Source organism: Aythya fuligula, chromosome 2 (genome assembly GCF_009819795.1).
Source record: "Aythya fuligula isolate bAytFul2 chromosome 2, bAytFul2.pri, whole genome shotgun sequence".
NCBI lineage: Eukaryota > Metazoa > Chordata > Aves > Anseriformes > Anatidae > Aythya > Aythya fuligula.
Window position 1 is genome coordinate 19094511 of NC_045560.1, and position 21909 is coordinate 19116419.

General features: G+C 40.4%; 1 protein-coding gene across 1 annotated transcript in view; it reads right to left on the reverse strand.

Annotated features, from left to right (window-relative positions):
* Positions 1–8994: 8994 nt before the first annotated feature.
* Positions 8995–21909, reverse strand: part of ARMC3 (armadillo repeat containing 3) — a 61064-nt gene continuing 48149 nt past the window's right edge. Inside the window, exons 14-20 of the mRNA XM_032182314.1 lie at positions 19676–19844; positions 18710–18810; positions 17542–17634; positions 15932–16021; positions 13119–13316; positions 10338–10500; positions 8995–9287 (exon numbers count right to left, since the gene is read on the reverse strand). Coding sequence (XP_032038205.1) covers positions 9078–9287; positions 10338–10500; positions 13119–13316; positions 15932–16021; positions 17542–17634; positions 18710–18810; positions 19676–19844 — 1024 coding nt within the window. The 3' untranslated portion in view covers positions 8995–9077. The remainder of the gene's footprint in view (positions 9288–10337; positions 10501–13118; positions 13317–15931; positions 16022–17541; positions 17635–18709; positions 18811–19675; positions 19845–21909) is intronic.

Consider the following 21909-nt stretch of genomic DNA (forward strand, 5'->3'; position numbering starts at 1 on the left):
CGGAAGTCAACAGCAAAAAGTGTAATGGAAAGAAATCAGGTCTCGGTGTGTAATTCTTCTGCACACCAGCAAGCACAGATAACTGTGTGTCAAAGTGCTTGTTTGTCAGAGCATACTCTAGTTTTCCAGCTTTAGATGTCATTACCAAAATCTCTGACATCTTGGGACATGGAGCAGAACTACATCTATATCCTCTCATAATTTGTTCCCTAATGCCAATTAAAATTAATGACTTGACATTTCAAAAATCCTTTTGACTCCTGAATATCCTTTTGGCCTTTAAGGCCTCATCTTTCAAAACCAGTCACCAAAAGCATCTTGTTTAGAGAAGTTGAAATTAAAAAGTTGAACTTAATACACCTCACGGTGATTACATTTTTTGTTCCTTCTCGCCTCCTCCCAATCCTTTTATAAGTAGGAAGTGCTGCTGATCGTTAGGATGTAGGTTAGCACAAAAAATTAATATCAGAAAACAGTGAGACAATCCTTTTGTTGTCTCTTGGTCTAGACTAGGCCTTTGGCCATCATGGCCCAGCTCAGGGAGGTAAGATTTTCCAGCCTGCTACCTGTCATAAATACACTGGCAAGATCACAGAATCACAGAATTGTAGGGGCTGGAAGGGACCTCCAGAGATCATCGGGTCCAACCCCCCTGCCAAAGCAGGTTCCCTAGAGCAGGCTGCCCAGGTAGGCATCCAGATGGGCCTTGAATATCTCCAGAGAAGGAGACTCCACAACCTCCCTGGGCAGCCTGTCCCAGTGCTCGTCACCCTCACCATGAAGAACAACATTCTTTCACACGTTGGTGCAGAGCTTCCTGTGCTCCATTTTGTGGCCATTACCCCTTGTCCTGTCCCCACAAACCACTGAAAAGAGGTTGGCCAAATCCCTCTGTCTCCCACACTTAATATATTTGTAAACATTGTTAAGATCCCCTCTCAGTCTTCTTTTCTTAAGGCTGAACAGACCCAGGTCTCTCAGCCTTTCCTCAGAGGGAAGATGCTCCAGGCCCCGTATCATCTTTGTGGCCCTCCGATGGACTCTTTCCAGGAGATCCCTGTATTTTCTTGTACTGGGGAGCCCAGAACTGGACACAGCACTCCAGGTGAGGCCTGACCAGGACAGAGTAGAGGGGGAGGATCACCTCCCTTGACTTGCTGGCCATGCTCCTTTTAATGCACGCCAGGATCCCACTGGCCTTCTTGGCCATCAGGTCACACTGCTGGCTCATCCAGCACAGACCACACGTGAGGGTTGCTGGAAGACGGGGTGAAAGCAGCCCCTGCTGGGTGCTCTCTTTGATATGATGGCTTTTCTCATCTCCCTGCATTTCCCTCAACGTTTAGCCAACTTCAAGCAAGAACTGGCTTCAATTATGCTTTGCACGTGGTTTCCGTGGATGACATCTCAGCATGTCAGTGAAACATCAATGAGCTGGAAGAACAAGCTGGTTAATTAGCATGCAAATAAGCTCAGTCCTTAATGAGAGAAAAGTTTTTACTAGCTCACTGTGTCTCCAACACGCTAGTTTATGCTATGTCCTGCAAATAACATGTTTGTAGGTCAAAGACACATAGGTGTGCGCATTTTTCCCCTACATTTCTGGCATTTCTGCATGTACCCTACCTGTGCCTGAAGCCTAAATTCTGCCTGGGTGACAGTGGACAAGGAAAGCCAGGTGAAGTTATCCCAATATGCCTGATATCTTTCAATGTCAGAGGCAGCATTTGTATAATAGAAAAATAATTAGCTCATTAAGAGGGCTAAAGAGCTTTCCATTTATCTGCAAAGTTCTGCTCTGATAGCTGTACTGGTAAAGAGTGAAAAACCCATGCCCCGTGTCCACACAGCTATATTGCAAAGCCCTTGGAAAAATGCTGGAGCCCTTTGGCCTTCCTCTCTGGGTGAGGTGCAGCTGGGGTCCTGCGCCCTGGCACAGGAGGAGATTTGTCAGCACAGCCCCAGCAGTAGAGGATCTGCTCTCAGGACACCCTGTGGGTGTTTGTACCCCTTGTATAGTGCTTCTTCCCGGTGTTTTGGATGTGTTGATAGGCACTCAGCAGTTGGCACATTTCTGCTGACCGCTGATTTCCCAGGGGCAGCCACTGCCTCCAAGTGCTTGCTGCGTGTTCAGCCCACCTCCCAGCGCTTGGGTGGCATCACTGGCCTTTAGGAATCCCCAGCTCTTGCCACAGAGCAATGCTTTATATTTTTTAAGGACAAAAATACTAAAACCAGTTCAACTCAGTCATCATAAAACCCACCCCAAGGTGTGTGGTGTCATTATTATGAGGATTAATTTTGTTTTGCACCTCATTCCTCTGCGACAGCTGCCACCGAACAGGACATGCCAGTGACTTGATTGTAACTCTGAGCAGAGCCTGGCCTCGTGTCCCCTTCTGCAGCTCAGGAACTGGCCACAGCCCCACGCCTGCTGTGCAGCAGTGCCACGTAAACCACATTTAGCGCTGTCCCCCCACCAGAGCAGACAGCTTGGGAAATACCTCTGATGGATGAATGTGCCAGGTGGCCCCAGGCAAGGCTGGTCGGGCCATTAAGGCCTATTGCTTCCCTCAGTGCCCGACAATCGGTCATTACAGCAGGATTTTGTAGCCTATATCTCATCCCATAGTTCCAAACAGCCCAGGGACCCAAACCTGCTCCTGCTGCCTGAACCATCGGCTCCCCGCTGGCTACAGCTGTCGTGTCCATTGTTACGGGGAAAAGATGGGTTATGAGGAATGAAATCCTTTGTAGTACAAAATCAATTGATCTGAATGACTAAATCAATACAGGCCGCTTTGCCGACTGCTCATTTTCGTGTACCATTGAAGTTCTGGAGCTTTTAAATGAAGCTGCCACTGAACCTTCATTCTGGAAGTGCAGAGTTCTGCAGCATCAGGAGCTGGGGCACAGGGTTAGGGCCCCTCTTTTCTCTGCCTTTGAAGGCAGAGAAGGAATAATAACTGGAGAACACCTTCTGGAGCTAGTAGGACCCTACAGACCAAATTATTGAAGACTTCTATGGAAGACTTTCCCATTTTGGCCAGCTAGCCAGTCCTTGCTCCACAGAAATGAAAACGTGGGATCGAATGAAAGAAGCTTTGGTTTAGTGGCTGACATAGGTGGTAGGGGGATGGTTGGACCAGGTGATCTTGGAGGTCTTTTCCAACCTTAACGATTCCATGTTCTTCTAGTTAATCAAGGAAGATACCAGAAGCAAAAGAGCTGTGCATTTATTATTTCACTTGAAGTTTGGACTTGTCTTTATTGGATACATCCTATTCTTCAGACTCTTTCCTCTGAGGTGAGAAGTAACAGAGTAAACACACGTAATGGGGACAGGTCCATGAACTCAAAAAGGTGTTTCCAGGAAATTTGCACTTTCTAGCTAGTGGAGCATAACAGCTGTCCTTTACTGTTGCATTTAGCAACTGAGGATGGCACATGGCATAATTATGTAAGGAAATTGGGTATTTAGAAGGCCTGGAGAATGAACCGCAATGCCATGTATAGGGTACGATTTCCAGAGACCGTTTATTTATTTTTTCCACTTGATGATGAGCCAATTCAGTACCTCCTAGTTGTTCACCTAGTGCATGGCAATGATGTCTGTCAGGGAGTCATAAAGAAACCTTGAGTCACGTTAGGGCTCAAGAACAGCATGGAGCTAGACAGAACATCCTGAGCTCGAGGACATTGATATAGTTTAGGATTAGATTAGTCAGTGATAACTACTGCCTTTGCAGCTAATCTGAAGAACTTTAAAGACATCTCATTAGACCTTGCATAGCATGATTCTTGAAATGAGCGCTACTTACTCCTCCATATTCTTCCATTCAAGGAAACTGTGTAGCTAAATGATCAGTAACTATCTCTTGTAAATAAGGTTTTAAAATAAAATGGAAAATTTAGATTAGATATTAGGAGGAAATTCTTTACTCAGAGGGTGGTGAGGCACTGGCACAGGTTGCCCAGAGAAGCTGTGGATGCCCCATCCCTGGAGGTGTTCAAGGCCAGGCTGGATGGGGCTTTGGGCAACCTGGCCTGGTGGGAGGTGTCCCTGCCCATGGCAGGGGGTTGGAACTGGGTGATCTTTAAGGTCCCTTCCAACCCAATCCATTCTATGATTCTGTTTTTCTAAGATAGTGAGCCGGATTTGTGGAGAAATGAATCATGTAGTAGAAGAGGTGTGGATTCATGCAATAGAGCTATGGATGAAATAATACATCACCATCCAAAATCCATATTCACTAATAAAAGACTTTGTTTGTTTTCCCCTGAAGCCAAGCTTGATGTAAAAATAAATCAATAAATAAATAGAAAAAGTTCCTCTTGGATCTCAAACTTAACACCTGTTTTGCTCCGAGACCCTTGGATCCTTCTCAGGACTGGTAACAGAGATTTACTGGAGAAAGAGTTCATTTCAATTGGTACTCTGCAAAGGAGTACAGAGTTTGAGAGAGTGACATACTGGCAGCCTTCTGCCGTTGCTGTAGGATAGCAATGGGAAATCAGAATCTATCTGAAATGTATTCATTCCATAAATTACACAGCAGTTGTTCCTTGCTAACATAAAGATAAAACAAGTGGAAGTTAACCTGGAAGCTCCCACTGATCAGGGATCAAGGGTAACAGAGGGGAAGCATGGAAGTGCAGGTGCTGCTGCTGCCAGCGATCTTTACTGCCTCTGCACCTGCTTTGGGGAAAAAATGAAGAATCCATTTGTGTAGCTAGAGGTTTATCTGAGCCAGCAAAGTGGTCTGAAAAGCCTGGAATTATTCATTTAGGATCCTATTAGTTGTGATGCTCTCCACACATGAACAACAAGTAAATGCAGAGAAGTGTGCAGGGTCAAAGCATTAGACCTTCTCATATCAAAAGCTCTACTGCAACTCAAAATCACACTGACAGCATCACCGATTTCAGTCTGCTGCTTTGCTGGTTCACATTCATTAGAAAAGTCGAAACCATGTCTGACCTTTCATCAACACAATCCAGTTTTGTATTTCTTGATATGCAGATGTGCTCTATATTAAATGTGTTTTTCAATGCCAAATCAAAAGCAAAATTCTTTTTTATCAAAACGAATGGCAGTTGTGCGCATGCAGTGAGTATGAGGTGTGCCTTGGAACAGCCTGCAGTGAGCAGCACGCTGAGCAGGGTGCTACCTCCGTTTGGCAGAAGCAGTTTGAAGCTGGCTATTCCCAGTGAACTGGAGAAATCAAGACTACAGTGTCTTCATCCTAGCTTCTCTCAGAAGCACAGACATCACAATTGGGATGACTTAGAGGTGCCTCTTTCAAATAAGGGTCTACGGTCCACAGCACTGTCCTGGGATAATCATCTATATACTCTTGTCTGTCATGAAGCTGCCCAAGTCTCATTTGGTTTTCAGTCTGTAAAACTGCTGGTCATGACGCCTACTTTCATGTAATTGCCCAGTGGTTACAGCTATGGAGGAATGGACCTAGTTTCACTTGCTGTCTTTGCTTAAGAGAGCCTTTTACCTTGTAGGACAGTGCCTAACCAGGACAGCGTTGGTTGAGGTAGGGTACAGTTTCTAAATGATACAGTAGACACTCAGTAAACTGTAAGAACACTTCTGGCAGCAGGTACTCGAGCCCTCTTCTCGAGGAACTTGAGACTCTCTTCTCCCAAGTAATACCATTACCCCTCATAACAGGTTGAAGAACCCCTAGCAGTGCAAGGAAATGGGGGCTGAATGTCAGTCCCTGATGCTTTCCTTCCGCTGCTCCCTCACGGTCCCTCTCTGCCCCTGCTCCCCTGCTCCCCATGGGGTCCCTCCCACGGGATGCCGTCCTTCCCGAACTGAGCCAGTGGGGGCTGCCCACAGGCAGCAGCTCCTCAAGAACTGCTCCCACACAGCTCTGTCCCACTGGGTCCATTCCCCAGGAGCAAACTGCTCCAGCACGGGTCCCCCACGGGTGGGTGGCAGCTCCCCCCAGACCCCTGCTCCTGTGTGGGCTCCTCTCCACGGGCTGCAGCTCCGGCCCAGGGTCTGCTCCTGCAGGGGCTCTCCATGGGCCGCAGCCTCCTCCAGGCCACATCCTCCTGCTCCACCAGGGGCTCCTCCACAGGCTGTAGCATGGAGATCTGCTCCATGTGGGACCCATGGGCTGCAGGGGGACAGCCTGCTCCACCAGGGGCCTCTCCACAGGCCGCAGGGGAACTGCTGCTGCCTGCCTGGAGCACCTCCTGGCCTCCTCCTGCACTGGCCTTAGGGTCTGCAGTGCTGGTGCTCACTCCTCTCTCCCAGCTGCTGTTGTGCAGCAGGTTTTTTTCCCCTTCTTTCAATCTGCTCTCCCGGAGGCCCACCCAGCATTGCTCCCTGGCTCAGCTCTGGGCAGCGGTGGGTCCCTTTTGAAGCCGTCTGGAGCAGGCTCTGCTCTGACATGGGGCAGCTGCTGGGCTCTGCTCATAGAGGCCACCCCTGCAGCCCCTGCTACCATACCCTTGCCACATGAGCTCTACAAGTCTATATAGTCTATTATTCTATTAATCCTGCATTACTTTCTATGATAGCAGTGCTTCAACAAGAGAGAGAAATAATATCTATATGTATATACTAATAACTCATTAATATAATAATTAATACTATTAGTAGTAATAATAATATACACTACTACAAATATTACACTAAGCAGTGGCTAGAATATAACCTGGCAATTAGGTAGCTGCAGACTGTTTTGCTCATCCTTAGGAGAGCATCCAGCCTGATTCCTTCCATTTCCTGAGTGACCCATCTGCCTCCTGAACTGTCATGTAGAAGGAAATATGAGGTCCTTCCCCCTCTGATCCTTAAAATAAGTTGGGCCATCACTCCACTTATGCATGGCCCAAGCCAAGTGGTGCGCTCTGGGCATATTCTGGGAATATTTACCCAGCTGAGCAATGCAAAAACTTTTGAATAGTTTATTGTCTGATTCAGCTCTGGAATGAGTGTGACATGGACTGCTCTTGTCAAAGCTGGGGGAATTCTTGACTAAATTGTGGGCACACTACAGGTCTCTGAGAAGCATCAAATAAAAAAGTGTGGCATCTCTTGATTTATGTGACAATCAAACTCCAGTTTTTCAAAATAACAATTTTGGGGATTTAAATGTTTATTTTCTATCTAGATCCTAGATCTCATTTCTCACACCCAGGTCAGAAATGAAGTGACAGAAACTCAGCTAATACAAAGCTAAAAACTGTGCAAAGCGTAAACCTACCCACATCCGATATTTTTGAATCAAAGTCTGCAGTATGTAAGGTTATGCAGTATTCTTTTCATTTCCCTAGCTAACTATTTTACATAAAGTAAGCTTATGTGTCTAGAATGGATGTTTCACAGTTATTTTGAATAAATTACTTTTTAAATTGACTTTTATTAGAAATTACTGAAATTGCTTTGTTTTTCAAGACCTCAAACAAAGAGAACGTCACATTTTAACGCTATAGTTCCAATACATAATAATGAAATTCTAATGTAGGAAATCTATACAAAATGAGAGGTAATAGGAAATTAATTCTCTGCCATTTACTGCACTCTCAAAGTTGCAGGTTTCTATATCCAATCATGTCTGTCAGTGAGAGTGTATCACTTTTCATCAGTCTCCTGCCAGCACCATAGCAATGATAAGAAATACATCCTCACCTTCCACTCTGCTCTGCTAGTATATTCTATGTTTTGTTTCCAGAGTTCTCTCTTTCTGATTTCTGCATTACTGCTGAACACAAGGTAAAAATTGTACATAACATAGATGTGAATTTACAACAAAAAGATAAATCTTTCGCTAAAAGGCTACCAGAAAATTATGCTGCTTGTCAATGGAGGAAGGAGGGAATATTGTGGCATCGTACTCATAAACAGTATTGAATATAACAGATATAAACCTTTTTAAACCAAAATAGACTATACAAGTGACTGGGCTTACACAAACATCAAAAAATTAAACAAACACAGACTGAAATTTTTTTTTTTTTTTTTTTTTGATGGTCAGGAAGTAAATGCCTCATTGTCATTCTCTTCTGAAATTCAGTTATGCACAATATAGACTGCATTGGCTTAACTTTTGTACCGTTTTTGTTTTTTTGTTTTTGTCACTTGTCTACAATTAAGTATACTCATTTGAATGATGCTCCCTTAAATACTCCAGTACATTCCTGACTACTTCACCAGAAAGTGTTTACTGGAGTGTACTAAGCAGTGTTTTACCTCTGTTAGGTGCACCATCACACTTTGGCAACACCACGTTACCCAAGGCTGTTAGAAGTACAAATTCTCCACCCAGAACTGCTCCCTTCTCAGAGTCCATTTTATCTTCAAGTGAAAAATGAAGAATTTAAATGGAGATTGAATGCAGTAACTTATCAGTCATCTGTCTTCTCTGTGTCAGGACAAATAGTATTTATGTTCATCCAGAGTATGTTTCTATCCATAATTATTAACTCTGGCAAGTTCCAAGAAATATAAATGGGGTATTTATATTTCAGCCTCTTCAGAGGTTGGAAGTACACTGTTATCCTAATTCTTCTAATTCTCAGTTCTTGTGCTATTTCACACAGAAAAAAATGTGCAATTGTTTTTAGACAACTTGTTATTTCACCAGACATCACATTTTCTTGCTTCATGAACACATAATTTCTGTAATTGTGCATGGGGGTTGAAGGAACATAAGAAAAAAAATATATACTGTATATATATATACTGTAGTTTGGAAATAATTTAAACCTATTTAATAAGTAGTATAATGTTAACACATATTCTTGATCTACCAAATCTATAGTTTTACAATTTCATCTTAAAATAGTACCACCTCCCACACCCAAGTCCCCACAAATATCTAAGAATTGAGGTTGGCTACGTAAAGTATGTTTAATTCAATGCTTAGGACAATGTACCAGATGCAGATATCTGAAGTAAGTTCTCAGAAACAAAGAACATTTTTCAGCAAATGACTATAGAAATATATGCTTCTTTTTGATAATCAGACCACAAGCCCCTTTTGTTTCATAAGTAACAACACTGCAATCGTCTTTAAAATGCTTATTTTGGAGAAATTTGGGGATGATTAAATACGTTTGTACTGATCTGCCTCTGCACTTCCCTGTTTCATCAGAAAGCCTGGCTCAAACATTAGATCTACAATATACTCTTGAGGAGGAAGCAGAAGCCCAGTTACTCCTTGTGGAGAGTCATCAACCAATTTAACTTCATTCCAAGCTCTGTTATACTCGCCACGAACTAAACTACAGCCAATGCCAATTCTGTCTGCTATTACCTAAAAAGAAAAGAAAAAGGTGTTAATCACACTTAGCTTGTGCAACATACAACAAGTGATGCTTAAAAAGAAAAGAAATACTTCAAAGGCCAAGAGCTTTCTTGATACAAACTGTGTAAATCTCTAGGGTGTTCTGAACTACAGATCTTTACTGTTGGTTCTGCTTAGACAGTGCAGGCTTATAAATACAATTTTTACCATATTCTGTGCACAGAAATGAAATCCTGAAAGTTTTTTACATTTTTACAAATGGACACAGATATCCTGTGCTTAGACTGATGTGTCTCTATGAGAGATGATCTGTCCCTACAAAGGTTTCTTTATAAACATCACAGTCAGAGAACAGTCGAGGGTATGAGAACACCAGTGCTGCTTCAGCACAATTAATTTATTCCCTCAGACCTCCACAAAATACGTCAGGAATGTTCTCTCCCCATGTATACCATAGATTTCAGATTGTACTCTTTCTCCTAGGCTTAGTGTCCTAGGCCTTTGCTTCTTTTCTCCTTTCCATCCAAGGAGTAAAGTCCAGCTAACCAATGGCCAAGGAAGGAGGATGGGACAGACAAGCAGGCTTACGTGAAGCCAGAAAAAGAAATGAAGCTTCCCAGTCTGTGAAACTGGAGCATAAAAGCTGTTACACTCTGTCACAGAATACTGGACAGATAGTGAATAGAAATTGTCCCAAGAAGCTTACATTTACAGCATGGGAAAAAAAAATCAGGAAACCGCATAATTCAATATTTTACAGTTTACAGAAAATGTAAAATGTTTTGACTACCATTCAAATAACTTGGCTTTTTGCCATTTATCAAGTATTCTGCTGATATCACTTAAGACAATTTAATGACAACAAGAATGTTTACAGAACGAAGCGATGCTGGCTTTCATTCACTGGAAAATCAACTTTGCCAGTAAAAAATGACTTAAATATATACACAAGATTTTACATTAATATAAATATTATATTATACTGATGCAAGTATACTTTAGTTTATAATATACATTTAGCAGAAATAACTCTGTGTTGTAAAATAAATGTTAATGTACCTTGAAAAGTAAAGCCCTGTGGTAAAATGTCCCTTTTTTAACTTTCCCAATAGGCACAACATTGGATTTCAGTTCATATTCTATTTCACTTATATGAAGTTCCCAGCTGAAGTCATGTAGTTTTTCTTTTTCGATTGCACCACCCATCTTGTCTGCAACAAACCTGCAACAAATTTACAATTACAACAATTAAATCTATAATGTTTCTTGAATTTATTACAAAAATGCATCAGCAAAATGAAATGTACAGAAGCAGTAAGACAATGATATATAAAACATTAATACTGTCTCTACGTGTGCTTGAATTGTTTTATTCAGCAGCTGGTATTTTACATATGCTCGCTATTAAATCCAGGTAAACCTAACTCAGGTCATTCACATTTGTCACAGACCTAAGCCAAGGTGCAGCAGCTGCCAGCGATTCTGGAGATGTCTGATGTAGGAACCAACAACTCAGAGAAAATCATCAGTAAAAGTGAATTTACTGAAGAAGTGTTTCAGAAGCTAATGTTCATCTTCACAGCTAGTAGATTATGTGAGCTATACATGTATATTACAATCCTTAGCCCTAGCATTCATTTGAAGTAATAATAAAGACATGAGAATAAATATAACAAAATAAAGGTAATGATCCCAACACAGGAAAGCAATGATATCCAGAAAGGGTACTTCAACCTCTACATGTGTTTTCTTATATCAAAGCCAACATCTGGGGGCAAGGAGCTGTCTTTATCCATAAAAGAGAATAGCTCCATCAAAGAAAGAGAAGATCAGAATCCACAATCTGTGCAAACACTGCCCAAACCAGTGCCTTTGGGGTGATTGTGCACAGATAGGATCAACCGCCAATCTGTAAGTCCTTAGCTCCTCTTACCAACACCTTCACCCTGTGCAGCTCCTGTATGTAAAGACCTTCGTTCCTCACGGTGTCCTCAGACAAAGGCACGGGTGTTACTGAGGGCTGTAACTCCAGACAAGGTGTTGCAGAGCTGACATGGGAATCTGAGGCCATTGCCTCAGACCAGGAGAAAACCCGCACCACCACATCTCTATTATAAACTCTGTGAGCAGCTTCTGACTTCAGTAAATACAAGGCCAGCCCTCCATAAAGGGAGCAAAGCTTCCCATGCCTGCGTGCACACCACTCCCATGCGTGCACAATGATGTGCTGCTTTTGTTTAAAAGGACACAGCCAGCACCACAGCATGTCCCCTAATCCACACTGGCTCCCTCCTGGCAAGCAACAGCAGGGACCCTGCCCAAGCTGCTGGGGGCTCCATCAGCTGCCCCCTCCTTCCCCTCCCATTCAGCACATGCCACCCAGGCAGCCACTGAAAATGCCACATGCATATAAAATTCCCCACAGAAAATATACTACTTCTGTTCCTGATGATTTTTTTTCACTGGGTTGTGTATTTGCAAATATTTCATTGGTGTGTGTGAAGAGCGGACTTGAAAGAGTATTTTACGGATTCCACCTTGAGGAAGGCAGCCTAATTTATACACAGCTGGATAGTTAAGGATGAATACCTGTCTTGTCAAATTTTGCAATCAATGGAAAAGTCATTCCTCATATCATAGCAGACCACTTCATTAAAAATGAAGGTTAGTAGAAGAAACAAATTCTGTGAGACTCAGCGGGATCTGACGCCAAACTCTCCAGATTCAGGAGGCAGCCAGGAAACTGGTGAGATAGTAAAGGTTAAACTGAGGAGAAGATGAAAGCAGCCACACTGCTTGGAGATGACAGTGATTGGTGCCCAGGCTGAGCAGTCGGGGTAACTAATGAATCACACATTGATAACAACGGTCTGTGCACACATCAGTGTGATCTTCTGGTGCTATTTAACCATCGGGATGTTAATTACAGCAGCACCTAAAAACTACATTAAAAAAAATGTCTTGTGCTTTTGGGTCTACAGAAAAACAAACAAACAAAAAGAAAAAAAGAGAGTTTTTTTGCAGGCCCCAGCTGGGCCCAAGCCCCAGGAGAGCCGGGCCCTCCAGCCTCTGCCCACCATGGGCTACAGCGAGGCAGGCACATTCCCCAGATGTGAACGGCTGCTGTGCTGTCTCAGCTACTGGGAAGGCCTACATGTGCTGCCATGAAGTGCCGGTGAAGGTATAGGAAGGAAGAAATGGAGAGGAAAAGAGCTGTCTGGGGAAGGTCCAGGCAGAAGGTTACAAAGGCCTCTCAACACCTGACAATCATATGGCTGACTAAAAGTAAATGCAAACTGTACAAAGTTCCAGGTGCAAGGAACTAAAATGACATCTCCTGGGAATCTGGACTTTCTCCTGCAGAGCACTGAATTTTTGCATTTCAGTCAGTTTTTCAATCCTCATCCAAAACTCACTGGAGTCAACGGAAGTGCTCATGGCACTCCTGTTTGGGCTGGGCCATATCCAAGTAGCAGTGACAAAAGAATGGCTTTATGTGCTTCCTTCTAGTCCTTTGTTTTAAAATTCAGGGGAGGAAAAAAGCATTAATTACTGATGTCTGATTGCTGTTCAACAATGTTCAGGGCATTATCACAGCAAAGATCACAACCAAGAATAAAGGTAACCTGAATTATCACAAAATAGGTGGAATGTGAGGAGGAATGGAAGTGGACTTAGTTCATGAAACAAGTTCTCTAATAACACTGGGCCATAGCTGATCTGGATTCCAAGTAAAGATGAGAAATATAAACTGAAAAATGTTGTCCTGTGATGAGAAAGCTAGTATTCTACCAAATGAACATATCAGCATTACTTACGGAAATATAATTTGGTACTCACTGTGCAAGAGCCACAACCTGTTCCCGCGTAGTAGTGAGTGGTAGGATTGTTTTAGAAGCATCATTAATATAATCCAGTAAAATGAAGTCAGGTGGTGCTTGCCATTGTGCATTTTCTTGATTTATTTCATCCTGGACTTTGGATATAATCTGAGTAACATCTATCATTTTTTCCTCTTCTTTTTTCCCCTTCCCTTTTCTTATATAGAAAACAATGTACAGTTATTTGGAGTACTGTAATCTCTGAAGTCCAAATCCTGAACAGGTACCATAACCAAATAGCAGAAGTATAAATTAAATGCTTGTTTTGCTTAGATAAAATACCGTGCATTTCACAGCTTTCATAGCAACTACAAAATCAGTATCTTACCAGGAGTATCATTAAAATCTATACAATCAGACAGCTTAGGATTTTTCATTTCTGGGAACAGGTAGAATTTGTGTTTCGTAAGCATCATGTCTTTTTTCAACATAGGTTTTGAGTAATTCTACTGGGAAATATGACAAAATGTCTTCTATTTCTTTAACGGGACTGGCTTTTTTAAAGAAAAATAAAAATCCAGAATATTTCCAGTATTTTTGGAAGAAAAAGAAAAGAAAGAAAGGGCCACCAGAGAGTAGTGTGCTTGAGGGCACAATATCATCACTGTATGGTCTTCAAATTATTCTTAAAATTTTTACAATGTACAGCACTCTTAAGAAGGTATTGTACAAAGCAGAAAGGCATATACCATTATCAGTAGTCTAATTCAAGCAATTTGTCTTCAGACTACTTTTCAAACTTTTCTTTTACCTATTGAGATTCATCATATTCACAAAAAGACCTTTTCATAGATTTTATAAAGCACATTTTTTAGAAGGACAACCAATTAAGATTTAATCTTCAAATTATAGAAAATTCACCACCCTGTTAAATAAACTGTTCTGGTTATTAATTACACTTACACTTAAAAAAGGAGACAAACTGTTTTCCTTATCTAATTTGACTCTATCTAACTCCAGCTAGGGAACCTTATAATGGCAGATTAAACCACTACCTACTTGTCCACTTATAGAGGTAGGCATAGTGCTTGAGAATAACCTGTTAAAAACAACAACAAAATGAACTACTCCCACCTCTCTGATGTCTGATTTGGCAAGTTTTCAAAATGACAGACTTCTATAGATAGTATAATTCTTGTTCCTTGACCTTCTTGTTCCTTGTTCCTCTTTTTCTCCCCAGCTCTTCCCTTTTGTAGACCCAATATTTTACCTTCCCTATTAAAACTGCACTGCTAAGTGGTTGCACTCTTTGCAAATGCAGAGGAGCATAGAAAAGGAGAACTAATGGCAATTAATAGTCTCCAAGCTATTAGGATTGCTGCTATAAGTTCAGTCCAAATGTCCTTCAACACCAGAGAATCAGTGTGAGGAAGATGGCAGCCAATGCACCGTTCTACCACCAAAAGACAGCCATGACGCCTATTTTCTTTCCTTTTTTGCATAACTTAACCTCTCATCTGTCTTTCAAAATGGAGTAAATGAGCATTGGAAAGTATTTCCTTAAATGCTCTACGAGAACATAGTGTGGAAGAAATACACATATATCAGTTTACATTAAAGATAACATTTTAGCTCAGTCATTGTGTATATCAGATACACAAGTGTTTGATCAAAAATGTTGCTATCTGTCTATGCAAATATATGTCAAACTATCAACTAGGCACTTCCTCTACATCTAATTCAAACACTTCCAGCAGACAATTATAACTCTCGTTTCTCTTAGCTTTCAACTACAGTTTATATAAACTAGTATCACTTTTCAAAAACAATGGTTTTAAACTGTGTTCAGTGGTACTCTGCAAAATAATGATGAACAAAAATGTATGATCAAAGGAAAAAAATATCTAGAAAAAAGTCTAAGCATGTTCAAGACTTGGAGTCAGCTATTGACCTTCAAGTAACTCCCATATATCTCACAAATTAATAGTAATAATGGTGTATGAATTATGGATTCAAAATGAATGACAATGGGGTTATAAATCATACAACTTGATCATGACATTCAAAAGCAATTATTTCATACTTGAAGAAAGAAGGCTTTGTATCCCTGCAAGTTTACTACGGGGAAATGGAGCCAGGCATTTGTTTTTTCCTATTTTTTTTTTTGCTTTCTGGAACAGTTATGATCACTAACAATGCAGTCACTTACTGTGTAATTGACATAAATTACATTAAAAAGCAACTATCTAAGAGTATCCTCACCTTACACAATAATAAACAAACACATGATCTTGTCAGAACAGGTCTCTAAACTCCGTACTTTGAGACTATGCAAAATGCTCTAAGTCTCCAGAGCTTCTTCTGAAATGAAGAAATCCCCCACAAGTGCACAGAAAATATCATTGGCTTGATCTCTCCTCATCTCTCCTGCTGTATTTAAGTAAACTGGCATATGATTAGCATGTCATGGCCAAAACATGCTGAGCATCAGGAGGACCTTCCAAATGAGCAGAAGTTAGAATAGGCCCAGTTAGACACTCAAGATGCAGAATTTATTCTTTTGCATCCTGAAACCTTCCACAATGTGACTCATTTCAGGTATTTAATATGAAATTGTTTAAACTGAATTCCAGAAGTGCTCGCAGCACAAATAACCAGCCAAATGTAAATGCTGTCCTGTAGCTCAATAACTTTTGGCTAGATTAATCTCACAATTTGGATCCTGGTTCAAAGTCAGAACCTCAATTCTTCACCTTCAGTAGCTATTACCTGTCAAAAATTTGTACTGCAGTTCTGAATGAACCTATACACACACAATTCAGAATGTAATACCTTAAGCCTTTTTCTCTACTGCTACTTTTGCTGAACGAAGATCTCCTTCCAGGTGGCTCCTGCTTTTCCTCTACTGGAGATACCATTAAGCTATTGAGAACACAAAGCAAGGTCAGTTCCCATTTTCTCTCATCTTTCTTACTGCAAATTTCACCTCTCACGCACACACAGATACATACATACACAGAAATATATAAACAGTGTAAGAAATCAACAATTCTATTAATTAAAGGTCTGTATAGACAGTAGCATATCATAGTTCATGGATGAGCTTCAAGCCAAAAATTGCAAACGCAGTACCTCAGTTCCTATGACAGACACAGACACTCTTTACTCAAACCCTGCAGAAGTTAGCATTTTGTAATGTCATCACTCACTAGAATTCACAGCCCTGAGATAGAGCCAAGAACCCCTGTACCACAAAACAAGGAGAATTTGGAAGTCAAGACTGGGTCCCACAGAAACCAGCATGATGCACGGTTGGCTCCCTAAGTGAGCTAACAAGAAAGCTGAGTAGAGTTTTAGGCTGCATCACGTTACTATCAAGGATTAGATATCATCCCCTTGTTTGCAAGGAGGCTGTATTAGGACTGGTTTTGCTGTTCTGAACAATCCTCTGGAACTAGGTGTGTTCTCCTGCCTTCTCTAAAAGGCACCCTTGTGGTGATGACTGTGCTGCTGTTTTACATAGAGTTCACCGGCTGAGCTGGAAGACCATGGTCCAGTTTTCTTTTCCAAAAGAACAAGCTCAGGGTTAAGTATTTTATATTAAAAGTGATTATGACTGGGACTAGAACTTCAGTCTCGGCTCTGTCAGATAAATGTCCTAACAGCTGAAGCAGAAAGCACTGTTCATTAAGCTTCATCAGTAGTGAAGCTAGTGAAGCTACAGTGAAACTGAGTAAGACTGCTAAACCCCAAGCACCCTATGATCAATGTGCAGGTGGGAGAGGTAGGCTCAAATCCTCTTTCTGTACAGGAAGGAAATGAAGTTTACCACAACATTAGAGATTCAGACCTATTTGGTACCAGCAGACATGCCCATCAGATCAGTCCCACAAAAAAGCCTGCTAGGGCTGTACCTACTGAATTGTACGGATCGGAGGGAGCCTTGCAAGTATGAGGCATTTTTAGCCTCATTGCTGTCAAAACTGGGACAGTATTGAACACATCCTTTTCTGCTTTTAGTCAGGAATTTCACTGGAAGACTTTTTATCTAGAAATAAGGATGGATGTAGGCAGTATAGGAACTTTTTGTAGGTGTATGTTCTAAATTGAGAAAGAACTACCCTCATTTCCCCTGTCTTGGCTGTCAAGCTGTAACATAATTGCATTTCACTGTCTCCTAAGGATACTGAAAGGAAAAAAACAGCCAAATAAATGGGAGATGTTCTAATACAGTATGGGGAGGACAAATAACTACTAAGATAGACAAAGGAAGATTAGTGCAATTAGGATGTGAAAGAAAGACTCTAAAAACATATTTAACATTGTATTTGAGCTATTGTACTCTGTTAGTAAACTGTTCATCACTATTTTCAACCAGAATTCTATTTCCAATGGTAGCACAATAATAGAACATTGACAACTAGTAAATCTTAAGACCATACCTTGATTTTTCTCTACTGCTTTTTCTTGAAACAGGTGACAAGGTAGTCTGTTCATAAGATGAATTTTGTGGCTTTTCCTCTACTGCAAGGACACTGAAATGGAGCAAGATGTTTTTGCATTATTATTTGTAGAGATTGTATAGTACGTTAAGCTATGAAAATAGAGCTTTGATTTTAAAGGACAGTAAATATATTCATAAGCAATATATAACTGGAAGGAATAACACAGCAACTAATAAACCTGATATTGATTCAGGGATCAGAAATGAAGTATGGGATACCAATGATGGACACAAAAGTAACTGGAGAGTAAGATTGCTGCCAAGGTGCAAAGGCAATAAGCTGTATCGAGTCAAAGAAAAGAAAACCTGATAGTTAAAGACAAGCTTAGGGATTGACAAAGAGCATGGAAGGTTAACTTGTCATAGATATTCTCAGACATCTTTATGGTGTCATATACAAGCTTAAAAGGAAAGCTAATGACACTGTAAACCAAATATGTGATGTGTTGACAGAGAAGATGATTTTGGACTTGCAAAATACTGGTAGAGCATTCTTTGATCTCTGAGACTGTTTATAGGAAACGACTCCCAGTTAAACAAGCTCAATACCAACTTCCTGCATTCAAATCTAAGAAGATTTGTTAGGTTGGCTTCAACTTAAACATAGAAGAAATAGACATAGGTTCTCTATCAAGCCTGAAAGCTTTGGACGGCCTCTTGGGACATTATGCTTAAAATTCCATGCATTTGTCTGTACAAGAAAACCATTAAATCACAGATTTCATTGTTGCTTGTTGACATTCAGCTTCAACGACATTATTATTACAGCAGATGACAAGCTTTGTTATAGCTAATAAAATAACTGGCATCCCATCATCAGAAATCAAAGGGTGTTAAATGAATGAGTCTTCATGGCTAAGTTTTCTAATGAAAAGTAGACTGACGCAAGTGAATGAATCTTTTCTATCTAGTGGGAAAAAAGTTATTTTCCAAAAACCTACTTTATAAAATACAAATCTTTTGCCTTTTAGGACATGTAGCACAGTGCTAGGATTAAAACAGATCTCTCACAATACCAACTATATAGTAGTTTCATATTGGAAGCAGTGGAAATGATAGAAAAATGAGTTATTGCAATAAACACTGGTAGATCAAACATGACTTACTCTTCTTGTGGTTTAGCATTAATGAAGATTGTGGCCCTACGGTCAGTAAGTTCTTGCATACTCAGTTCCTCCAAAGATAAAAGTTTAATTCCAGGTTTTATCTGCAGGAAAATTAAAATAAAAGGTAAGGAGTTCTGCTCAGTTAAAGATGAAGACAAAAAATATCTTTAAAAGGTATCTAAAGAGTCAATCTTTAACAGAAGACTTACATGAGAACTTATAAAACCTGTTCAAAACATATGAAATCAGTTTCTTCCATATTCACATTTACTCCATTTCTAACTTGTAATTTATCTTGTAATTATTGTCATTATGTCATTGTAAAATCTAGGATAAGGAAATGTTCCTGCCTCTGAAGATTTTACAATTTACGATGAAATTTTCAAAAGCAACCAAATGCTTTGGAAGCATGCCTTTCACTGATTTTCAGTAAGAATAGTATTTCTAATTCATCTGGGCATTTTGAAAAGTATTTCTTTGATTTAAACTGAACAGAGCAGTAATTGGGGATACAGAGTGGGGTCAGTCTTTATATATAAACAGTGCTTTGTGAAAGAAAGGGTCATGACCAAGGTGAAAATACGAACCCTTCTTTATGTAAAAATAAATAAACTAGAAGTCTACAGGGTCATTCGGTGTCAGGTTAGTATTAAGTATACTGCAGTGAAAGAGACCAGAAGAACTGAGGTCTGAGAATGGCTCTGGAAAGGAACTAGGAGCAACACTGCTTACACAGGATTGGGAAGAAGATTGCAACTGGAAAACAGTATGAAGATGGTGAGATTTCACCCATGTGGAAAGATAATCAAAAGAAATTAGTATAAAAGCTGGAAAACTGCAGGACAAGAAAACACACCAAGGTATTTTAGGTAGCCAGACTCCAGCTTTTGCTACAGACCTCTTACTTTTGATAAATTGAGTGGACAATTTTACTCTTTCCAAGTAGAGTAATTTAAAGTAGCTTACCTGACCATAATCATAGAATCCATCAGTAATGATATTACTTGATGATAAATAACCCATCTGGCTGTACTTTTGGGAAAGATTATTATCAAGTAGTTTTTCCAAAGCAGCTTCACTGAAGTTATTTTTGCGCCCTGTTGACAGATTAATTTCTTCTAGGATGTCTAAAGCACTGTTAAACAAAATACAGTAGCTCATCATTAAGTAACAATTAATTGCTATTACACAGTTCAGAGTTAGCATTACAAAGGCTAAGGTACAGATTCATTTCCAACTGGTAGCCTGGTGTCCTCTGGGCCAGCAAGGAGCTGGATGTGCTACACTGAATTCTTTCTCTAGAGAAGAAAAATGCCTTGTGGTGCCAAAAGTAAATGGAATTCCTTTTGGCAGTTAAACAGTTACATAAAGAAAAGCTGACAGGATACCACAATGTTTTATCAGAAAGATGCTGGGTATCACAGAGAACTGGAAAAAAAAAAAAAAAAAGAAAAATGTCAGAGTAAAAGGAATAATATTCAGAACTGACCATACAATACATTGGCAGATTCCAGTTCAGTATTATGCAAGGACTGAATCCTGGTTTAGGGCTGTTCCTGTGCTTGGGGAAGGGGAATTAGGCAGAGATGTGCTGAACTCAGTTTAGCACATGAGCACAAGCAGTTATATCAGCACAACCAGGCTGGCAGTGCTTTTGCAGCATGGAAATAGAAACAAATAATCATGGGGGGATGCTGGAGGACAGGGATTCATTCCTTGGTGCTGAAACCCACAGACTGACAGCTTCTGACCTGAGAAACTCAGGAAAAGCTCACTAAGAAGGAGTAAGAAGGAAGCTTAATCAGGAGAAAATAACATAGTACAGTTTTGGAAATATTTAGGAAAAAATAATGGAAGAAAGAGGGAGATATGTTTGAGTAAGTGCACACTTATTCAAACACATGCGTGTGCATATATGCACATGCAGACATTCTTCATATCCAAAGGAATAAATTTAATACAAAATGAACTCCACATTTATACTGCCTGTTTCTCTCTCTGAACTACACAGGCAGCCTCAGCTGTGGATGTTTTACAGGGTAGACTTCTGAAGGTATGTCAGAAGAAATCCAGAGATAAGTTTTGCAGACAAGGCAAGTGACAACCGTCTGTTTTAGAAGAAAGCACTGGGAGAAAACCGTGGAACAACCATCCAGGCTATTTGTCATAAAAGAAATTTCAACAAGATCAGGCAATGAGCAAGTAAGCTAATGCAGGGAAGAAATTTCAAGTGGAAAAAGGGTAAAGAAAAGTCTAATGAGTACAGCAATGTCTGAGACATGACATTAGAGGCACATTTGCACATTAGTCTCATCTGGAGAAAAGAGAAGACAAAAAGGGACAAACACAGAAGCACCAAAAATTCTGTGACAATCTGAAAACCAAAAAAGGACTCATGCAGAAATGGAAACATGGACGCTTCCAACAAGGAAGAAAAAGTAAGGTGCAAAACCAAAAAACCCGCAGGCAAATTGAGATACAACTATTCAGGGACCCGAAACAAAAATAAATGGTTCATATGCTACGAGTCAGAGAGGAAAATGTAGGCCTATTACTCAATGTGGGAAGAAAACTCATAACAGATGGCACAGAAAAGACTGAAGTGTCTGCTGCCTTTTTTTGCTTCAGTTTTGATATAATGGTTGCAAGCAGATGCCTAGCAGCAATATTAACAAGGAGGTAAAAACAGTAGGCTTAGCATGGCTAGAGTAAGCCGGAGAAGACAAAGTTTGTAATGCAGGAGAAGACTTTCCCCATAGTACAGTATGAAACAGCAAAAGCGTGCTCTGAGCTCTTTATAATTATCTTTGAAAATATAGGGAGGACAGGCTGGGAGCCAGAAGAGTGGAGAAGGGCAAAGACACTACCTAGATTTAAAAAGGAAAACCAAGTAAATGATGGAGATCATTCAGCCAAATTTCAGTCTCCAGAGGACACCGTATCAAATTATTAAATAATCAGTTTGCAAGCAAGCAAGAGATAAGGTGTTAAGAAATAGCCATTATGTATTTGTCAAGAACAAATCATGTAAAGCCAATCTAATCCTTTCTGTGATGGGGTAACTGACTTAATGTATAGGCGCAAGACGTAGATGCAAGATATGTCTTGACTTTGAGATATGTTTTGACTTTAATAAGTCTTTTCAAATATTCCTATTTGAATACTCATGAGCAAGTCAGGGAAATATGATCTACATGAAA